General features: G+C 47.4%; 1 protein-coding gene across 2 annotated transcripts in view; it reads right to left on the reverse strand.

Annotated features, from left to right (window-relative positions):
- The window catches only part of SPIRE1 (spire type actin nucleation factor 1), a 121,399-nt gene extending 113,101 nt beyond the window's left edge, over positions 1–8,298 (reverse strand). The window contains exon 1 of one of the 2 annotated variants that reach the window (XM_072327334.1): positions 7,812–8,298. In XM_072327334.1, coding sequence (XP_072183435.1) covers positions 7,812–8,130 — 319 coding nt within the window. In that variant the 5' untranslated portion in view covers positions 8,131–8,298. The remainder of the gene's footprint in view (positions 1–7,811) is intronic. The other variant, XM_072327333.1, reaches the window with a different exon arrangement.
- Between the last annotated feature and the right edge of the window lie 1,320 nt (positions 8,299–9,618).

Consider the following 9,618-nt stretch of genomic DNA (forward strand, 5'->3'; position numbering starts at 1 on the left):
CAGAAATGTCTTCTCTTCAGCTGAGATTACTGAAAAAAAACAGGAACTTCTAAACATAGCCTAAGGGCCACACTTTCCTAATTTGCACTGGAAGGAATAAAAATACAACCCTATAAGTCATAAAACTGTCTCTGTTTGCCGTCTCTGTCTGCAAGCAGCCTTCAGTGTTTATCTGGTAACTAGGGGAAGGTTTACAAAGTCATTTCAGCTGTCGCTTCTTTACCATCGTTCTCCACTCTGTACAGCCATTCAGCTAGCTGCTAAGATGTGCAGCAATTTCACCATTCTTAACACCAAAATATAAGCTCCTCAGTAGCATTTTTCCATGACAGCTTTCCAACAGTGGCTAATGCATTCATTGCTAGCAAACAGCATAACTTTTACCATCAGGTTAACTTCACTTTACAAAGAGGCTGCAGTTTGGGAAATCACGTGATCTTTCGCTCATAAACTGGCAACAAGCAAAAACAGTTCATTTTTTGCAAGAAGCAAAGAGGCCTAAATAGGAGGTTTCTTGTATGTCTGAAAACAGTTTTCAAAGAGCCCCACATGTGTCATGAAATAATAATAACAGCAACAACACAACAACAAACCCCTAAGCAATGTTTTTTTCATTTCTCAGAATTTCTCTTTGAAAATTATTCATATTTCCAAGCCCCAGCAAGTGGAGTCGGGCCAAGCTTCCATCAAGCACTAAGGTACTCTGACTCATCCCTCAAGGCAGGAGCTTCAGGCTGCCATTTAGATGGGGAAAAATAATTCCTTTCACATAATGTCTCAGAATGCTGTTTTAAAATAAGACTGTACACAATTTATCAATAGCCCGTGCTTCACTCAAGTGTAATTGCCATGCCTTCCAAGGACGAGCAAATCACAGTTAAGAATCTACTCAGATTTAAAAACAAAACAGCAAGTGTATAATGTACTGCTGCCAGTACTAAGGAGCCTGCATTTAAGACTTCGTTTCAAGGCTGAAGTAGGTAATTTGGTGTGTTGAAATGGACTGATACAGGCTACACATGCGGGATTTACAGAACAATTTGCATTCCGCTGTCCAAAGAAATCCTAAACTACTGAGTCAATGTTTGTGATTTGACACCACAGCCACAGGGCTGTTGCTTCTACTATGAGCCGCTTAAGAGCCTAAGAGCACCTTCCTGGCCTGCCTTCAACATCCTCGGATCCTTTGGATGGACCTGAAAGCGCTGGCTTGCTTTCAGCATCAAGATTGTCAGCACTGATGTTCCAACAATCGTGTAGCTGATGTATGCTTTAGTAACAAGCCCGAAAGTGATTTTGTGTTGAAGTGTAATATTCTACTTAGATTTCACAGCCTACTTCTGTGCTTCTGGGCAAACCAAACCTACTTCTTCCACAAGAGTAGACCTCAGGGTGCCCTCAGGAAAGAGGGGCACTGCCCATTCAGTAAGTTGAATTTGTATTTGCTTTCTGGCTTTCAAGTCTTCAAGAGGTGCTGTACCTACACTAATAGTAGGCCTTTCCCAGCCCTTAAGAGATGAAGGAACTCCTTAAATGAAAAACATCAGACTCATTTGGGCAATACTCTCAGACACGGGATAAGGGGTTGGGTGGTGCTGTGTGGAGCTGGGGGTTGGAATTGACAATCCTTGTGGATCTCTTTCAACCTCAGATATTCTGTGATTCATTTAATCATCTGATTGCAGGAATTGGGGCATTCACTACCAAATCTGGCAAGACTTTCAGTCCAAGAGTCAAGACCAGTACCAATAAAAAGGAAAGGAAAAGAATGAAAAAAGCAAAGGCAACCAAGCAACATAAAAAGATGAATATGTAAAGAACTGGATTCATAATTACATCGAGAGAAAAATAATAATGTAGAAGGAGCAAGACAGATTTCTTGTCGAGGATGGATATTACAAGAGAAATAAATGAAAAACAATGGAAGGACGGAGAGAAATCTTGAGTAAAAGCAAGAACACATAAACGAACAAAATGCCAAAGTGGCAAAGAAAAATACAGGTCAAGGACAGGCTATGAGAACCACCATGCTGCGAGGTAGAAGGTGAAGAAGACTGAGAACAGGAAGAAGACTGGAATTAGGAGAGTTAACAAGAGACCCCTCAGAGTAGCTATTTTTAAAGAAAATGCTTAGGTCTTCACGATCAACACATCCCTCCTCTCAACTATGTCATTAAAGATGACAAGAAATGAGGTGAAACTTTGCAGCTCATCCAGTTGATGATTTGGAAACGGTCTGCCTCACTTTTCAAACTGGGACAAGACAAAGGAAAGAAAATACTCAAAAAGTACAAAGAAAATTCTTCAAGAGGATAGAAAAGGAGGCAAGAAATCTCCCACACCGTGTCAATCCTTCATCATGCCTTCGTTTCTCCATTCAACTTGGATTCACTGAAGCTACTCCTCATTTTGCACAGTCGTAAGTAATCAAAGAATCGCTGAATGTCTTGGGTTGGAAGGGATTCCAAGGATCTTTGAGTTCAACCCCCCTGCCACAGGATGGTTGGAATCTTCTATACAATGTACATTGTGGAAACCACTATACATTGTACAAAACAGGTAAGGACTGACAGTTCTTTTACATGGCTATATTTTGCAACAGAAATTATTCCAAAGTGATATTCTTTAATGCCAAATGTACAAACCCACTATGCGAAAGCAACCCTCTAAGATATGATACAATGGTTATTCATTGTTTTGTCACACTACTGCTCTGCACAAGGAAACTGGCTCTGGTCACTGGGCAATTCTTTTACAGTCATCTGCTCACCTTCTACAGCGAACCTCTAAGTCTACCTAAGGATCAAGTCAATTTTGTTACTCTAAGATAAATATGCACATCACCAAGTGCTGCTCAGCTCTATTCATAGCCACCATTCTCTTATGCAGATGCTTATTTAAGTACAGATAATGCACTCACTCTTCTCTGGCATGTCCATACATAAATCTTTCCCCCAAAATGCCTGACTATGCACTCAGAGTTCACATGTCTCAAAAAGCTTTCTTCACTAAAGTTCTGTTTCTCTAATTAGATTTTCATTCCTCCTGGAGCTATCCACTTGTTTGCCAGCCCAACAAGCGTGTGTGCTTGCAACAGAATGCTGACTCCACTCAGGCCACTGGGAGTTTCCAGCAGACCACAGCTTTCCTAAACTGATACCACAGCACTGGAGTACCAGTTATGAGCCTTTACCAGCTGTTAATCAACACTCTCAAACAGATGGAAAAGTAGTCCTTGCTTTTCCCCTACCTTGGCTATACCTGCAGTCTTGTATTTACATTGTACAAACTGACTCACCTTTTTGTTGCTCTTAAAGTGCACAGCAATAAAATTCAATAGCACGCTCACAGCTCTGCATGCGTCACACAAACTAGCTTAAGGTTTTATCAGGACTGGAACAATAATTGTTCTGTCTCTTTACCGGATCCAACTCTGTAATCTAATAAATTAATTCAGAAACAAGAAGTTTTTTTGCAGCTTTCTTTTGATAGAGATGATGAAAAAGTTCTCACTTTTCTATGATACAATATGATTGACATTCATTGTCAAGAGGGATCCAGGATCCTCTCATTGCCTGCCTTACCACAGCCCACCTGCTCCAACTTCAGCAGGACAGTCACGCTCCATCCAGGCTCCTTCAGCATGCTGCTGTGGGTCAGCCTCACTGCCTGATGCCGTTCTCAGCCCTGAATCACCCCATTAAAGGCTACTCTGTCACACCATCACAACTACTGCCTTCATTTTTAAAGTCCTTAAAATGATAACCCACTCCTACCTATCATCCCTCACTAAGTTACTACCTGGTAAACTGTCACCTTCAGCCAGCCCCTGAAGCTGCACTCCATTACTCATTACTTTTTATTGTCATTATGAATATCCAAAGCTCACAACTCCTCAGAGTCTCTTGCTCTCAAGTTTTTCTTTGGAGTCACAAATACAAACTTCAGACAGCACCAAATCACTATGCCTTCACAGCCTGATTTGCAACAATGTAAATGTCATAATTAGTAACAGAGGTCACCTATCACTGTTGGTAGCTTTCTTCCACTAGTTTCGTACAAGCATCTGGAATGTGAATTAATGTATTTAGTTATTTGAAACCATAGATACTATTCTGTTAAACTGGGGTCTTCCTGTTACTCTCTCTGCAACAAGGTCCCTGCGAGCCCACTTCACAGAGAGCCCGCCTAAACTCCCAGTGCTTCAGCATAAGCCACAACTGGAAGCCTTCCAGCTACTCATGCACTAGAAGATACTCTAATGGTAGAAAGCTTGGCATGACTGAGGCCTGAGCTTCTTCTCTTTTACTGATGAGCACAGCAAGCAACAGAGATGAAGCATTAACCTTAACCCACCAAGGCTCTTCTCTGCTGTCTAGAGCCATTTTCTTCCTACTTTGACTTCTGACATTACTAGATATATACCTTAAAACTTGAACAAGAGACAGTGAAGCTTAACCCATATATATTTAAATACAGATGTTTCTGAATACTCTTCTGGACTCAGAGCATAATTGTTAATTCGAGAAGTGGGATTTATTTCAGCAGTATTCACAGCAGCACCTATTTTGAAATTCAAACAGCAACCACAGCTACTCCTATCTATTATCTTTCAAAAGGATTGACCAAATTAGAAGGAAAACATGAGGACATTCATTTTGTTCCAAAAAGCTTGCATATTTTTCCTCATCATTCTTCAGGAGACTGGGAGATGAGAATGTCTCGATGCACAGAAGCTCAATTTGCATTTATTAGCCTTATAATTTCCACCCTGCCTTCCAGTAGCTGGGCACACAAAGAAGAACATGAAAATCACTACAACTGCCAACACCGTGTAAGCTATCCCTCTCTAGCATGTCTCACCCTGAGCTCTCCGAGTCCCATGAAAGCCACCACGCAGTCAGCTTCTCTGTGATCTTTCTGGTTCAAAGCAGGAATACCCCCTGCACCATACCCTTGCTCTGAACACCTGGCAGCTGTCCCAGAGAAAACCTGCACGGTACTTAACGCAGACAAAGCCAGCAGCAGCCTCCCTCTGTGTCTCCTCCTCCTGGGCCAAAGCACGGCACAGGCAAGGCCCGCTGCCATCACAGGCAGCAAGGCTGAGGAGTGCAGCCTGTGTGCAGGCCTCAGCAGCTGAAACATGATTTCTCCATGCTAGTTCATCCCCAGAACTGTCTTCTAGAGTAGAGGGAAAAGCAACGACCGCCACTTGCAAGCACTGCTCCTCAAGGAGAGGACTCGAGGAGAGGACTCAAACCACACGTTTACACCAAACGTTTAAACTCGTTCTGAAGTTGGTTCTGATTGCAGCTGGTACTTCGGTAGATGCCACCCTGACTTCACTTCGTGACAACTGCAAGCAAAATAGAGAACAAAATGTGCAGTAGGTAAAATACTTTCTGTGCTTTATCTCCAGTTTCATCTGGGGTATTTCTAAGCAACCCACATATCTGTGATATTGAGATGTCAGGCAGTTTCAATGATTCATATGATGATGACCACAGAGAACTCCTCATTTTTTGCACGTTCAGGTTTGTTCCTTTCCTCACTGGCAGACAGTATGGTTTGCAACACACTGTGAAAACATCACTTCATCAGTGTCCCTAAAGCAAACTCTGTGACACGGCCGCATTTGCTCTCGAATTAGCCTGAGCTCTGCTGACAGGCGTGACTGATCACATCGTTCCCCGCAGCCCTGAACAAAGCCCGAATGTTCGCTACCCAAAGGCACCATTCTTCGGGGACTCCTTTATTTGCCCACACAGGATTCTCTTGTGCACAGACACAGAAACCAACAGCCAACACTGGATTCTGTGAATCACCCAAACCTATGCACCAACCTACAGTCATACATTTTTTATGCAGTAACAAAACAGTTTCACAGCTCATAGCGTTAACCCACAGAAGCCCTACTGCTCCCACTAATCTCCTGACACAGCCACTCAAACCCTACTTGCCCAAGATATAAAGGCAGGAAAACAATGATGGGGTATCCTTCCTGACCCTCACTCACTGAGGATTCACGTCAGGTAATATGAACGCTCACACAATAATGAACAATTGGGTGATGCTTCCATCCTGAATTCCTTTTTCTTCTAGTTAGCCAAAACCTAATTGATTAAAAAATAATAAGATATATTGTCAAATAGGAACAGACTCTATCAGTAAAAATCAAGAAGATCTGAAAACTGTTCTCTGGTTTTGGTTAATAACAGGGGTTTGGTGTCAAGGCTGTTTTCCTGCCCTCAGTATCAGTGAAACTCATCTTTGTTTCCTACCTCAAGGACATTCTATTCATTTTCTGGGTATTTTTAGCTGGAATTTCAAGCACTGCACATTAGCCAGAAAACTGATTCACAAGAAACGGGTTAGGAAACGTACCACTGAATTCTACATAATCAGTACTGCTCTTTAAGGGAACTTCAATTTGTATCTCAAGAGTAAAATTAATGTGTTCAGACAGAGCTGTAGGGCCCATGCTGCTGCACAGAGCTCACCAACCATAGCACCAGGGTAGTGCTCCTTCCATTCTCAATGCAACTAAGCAGAAGGCATGAGTGTTAAAGATGATATCCATTTGAGAGGCTTGTGCTGAAACTGGGTCACAATGCTCAATAACCACCACCTAAGGACGCTGCGGGGAGCAGTAAAGAAAAGAAATGGAGCAGCTCAAAAAATACCAAAAAGAAGCAAGCTATCAGCTCATCAGTATAACGCGTTATCAACATTCGCTGTATCATGCAAATGATGGTTTCCAATAGAAACCTGTACAGGCTCCACAAACCAACACATAAAAGCCGCTTGACCGGAACCACACTGGTTTTGTGCTGTTTGACAGTTACTCCTACAAACACACAGAATCCTTTGTACGAGCTCAAAGGCTGAGCAATGCATTGCCCCCAGTGTGCTCAAAGCTACAGATGCGGGGGAGATGGGGGAAGTACCCCAGAAGGAATGCTGCTGCTGTGCAGATTCAGGCAGGAGTGGGATCACCCAGCAGTGGACAGCTGGCAGCAGGCTCCCTCCTGCCTCCTCCCTCGGAGAAGCATGAACTTCACACCCTGATGCACCCAACACCTTCCTACAGGCCACAACGTGCATTGGTCGTCACAACAGCAAGGAAAAAACAACAAAAGGGAAAGAAACAAATAACATACTAAATCACTGCAGTTCCTACAGCTGAACAGAGAGGAGGAGGAGTCTGATAGCATCTCAGAGCACTATAAGTAAAGCAGCAGGCAGCATGCAGTACTTTGCGTTCTTGTGACATGCTGGGTATCCCCCCAGCACCTCTGGATGCTGGGCTGGCCTTCTGTTAACATTAAAATAACCTAGTTTTTAAATTAAAAAGCACATCAGAACACATTTAAATGGTAAACAACTATCAGGCTCATTTAACTCATGGAAGGAGATCAGGGCCCCTGCTCCATTCTGTGCGTTCTGACGTTTGCATGTACAGCCGGCTCCAAGACCAGATTACTGTGAATCTCTGCAAAGACTTCAGCCAGACACCCCATCAAAAGGCCCCATTAACGAGCAACACCCAGCATAATACCCACGCTCCCATTTTGTGAACTGCGCTCTGCAGCCCTGACACCTCTGTCTTGGGAAACCCAGTGCGGCTGCACGTCGGCGGATCGCTTCCCGAGCGGCGGCGGGTTGCATCCCAGCGCTGGCCGGCTTGACTTTCTTATCTGAAAGCAAGCTTTACGCGCAAGCACGTCTATAGGCAGCCCGGCCCGCGGTGCAGCCCGAGCATCAGCGCCGCACGCACGGCCCCGGCAGGACCCCCGTTCCCGCGGCCTTACCTGCGGAGGGCGGCGCGCGGCGGGGCTCGGCCTGCTGCAGGGTAACGGCCCCGTCCCGCCACACGCGGAGGTGGGCGGCCGCCCCCAGCCTGCCCGCGGGGCTCTCCCGGCGGTGGGCCCGCAGCCAGGCGCAGCACTGGTAGCACACGGCCCACGCCTGCTCCTCGTTGATGGGCTGGTTGTAGAGCCGGAGGATCTCCTCCAGCGATAGCGCCTCCGGCTGCCCGCCGGCCCCGCCGTCCTCCTCCTCGGCGGCGGCGGCGGAGGGGCGGGAGGCGCCGGGCTGGGGCTCCGTGCCGCGCTCCCCCGGTAGCGCCATGCCCCGCTCCGCCGCCCGGGCTGCCCGCGCTGCTCCTCGGCTCAGGCCCCGCCGCGGCTGCTGCTGCTGCTGCCGCTCGCGGTGCTGCTGCTGTTGCTGCTGCTGCTGCTGGTGGTGGTGCTGCCGCGCGGTCCCGCCGCGCTCATCCTCCCCGCCCCGCCAGTGGCAGCAGGCCGCCGGTCAGCCCGGCCCAGGCAGGCGGGCGGGCAGCGGCCGGCCGGCGGGAGGAGCGGCGCCCGCCGCTGCCGCCGCCGCAGGGGGCACAGCTCATAGCAACGCAATGGCGTCCTCGCCCGCCCCCGCCGCCAGCGGACGCTGCTCGGCGCCGCGGCGCCCCCTGCCGGCCGGCCCTGCCCGCTGCGTCAGGCACAGACGAGCCCGCGTCCTTGGGCCGCGGGTTCCGCGCAGCTTCGACCGTAACCCCCCCTCCGACATTTAGGAACCGTCCGATCCCACATCGCTATTACTCGTGTCCCAGGTCTCACAGAAAGCCTGAGCGAACACAGCGCTGCCTTCAAGCTGAGGGAGGGCCGCGGCTCCCGCGCAGCGCACACAGCCGGGGCCATGCAGCTCCCTGCCCGGGGGGAGCCGGATCGGCCTCCGGCACCAGCGCGGGCGAGAAAGTCCGCAGGCACAAAAAGGCCTGAGAGCAGCTTTGTGTGCGCAGCCCACAGCCAAAGCGGTCTGCAACACGGGAGGGAGCTGACAGGGCTGGGCCTGAGCAGGAGGCCCTCAAAGATGATGAAGGGCCTGGAGCATCTCCTGCGTGAGGAAAGGCTGAGTAACATGGCACTGTTCAGCCTGGGGAAAACAAGTCTGAGAGGGGAATCTTAAAAAGTTTGTAAATATCTAAAGGGAGATGGAAGGCAAATGGACGGGGCCAGGCTCTTCTCGGCAGTGTGTAGTGATAAGACAAGGAATAATGGCCTAGAACCCGAACATAGGAAGTTCCATACTAACATGTGGAAGAACTTTACCGTAAAGGTGACAGCACGCTGCCCAGAGAGGCTGTGGAGTCTCCTTCTATGGAGATATTCAAGGTCCATCTGGACACCTATAGTTTTACCTAGCTGCAGTTCTACTAAAGACAGTTAAACATCCCCTTTCAGTATCCTCTTCCTATGAGATTCGGGGCTGATAACCTACACACAGTATTTTGCAGTGCCCCCATCCGTACAAGCACAGTACCACACCGGCCAGGCAAGATACTGCCAGGTCCCAAAGAGCCACACACTGGTCCGTATTTTGCTTTTAACCATACTGAACAGAATGCTTTTTGCCCACTTGCAGTTACACGCACGTGTGTAAGGGATACCGGTGTAACTGAGACACAGCCAGTATTTAAACAAGCTGCTGCATTAGCCCATCCAATGCAATCCAGCTTTTCAACTTGTACTAGATACAATGAAAATGGGAGAAATTTGTCTGTTACACAGTGCAAAGTGCACCTTGACATAATTATTTCTTTGTCCACAGCTGCAATATGCA

The sequence above is a fragment of the Excalfactoria chinensis genome, chromosome 2 (assembly GCF_039878825.1).
Source record: "Excalfactoria chinensis isolate bCotChi1 chromosome 2, bCotChi1.hap2, whole genome shotgun sequence".
Taxonomy (NCBI): domain Eukaryota; kingdom Metazoa; phylum Chordata; class Aves; order Galliformes; family Phasianidae; genus Excalfactoria; species Excalfactoria chinensis.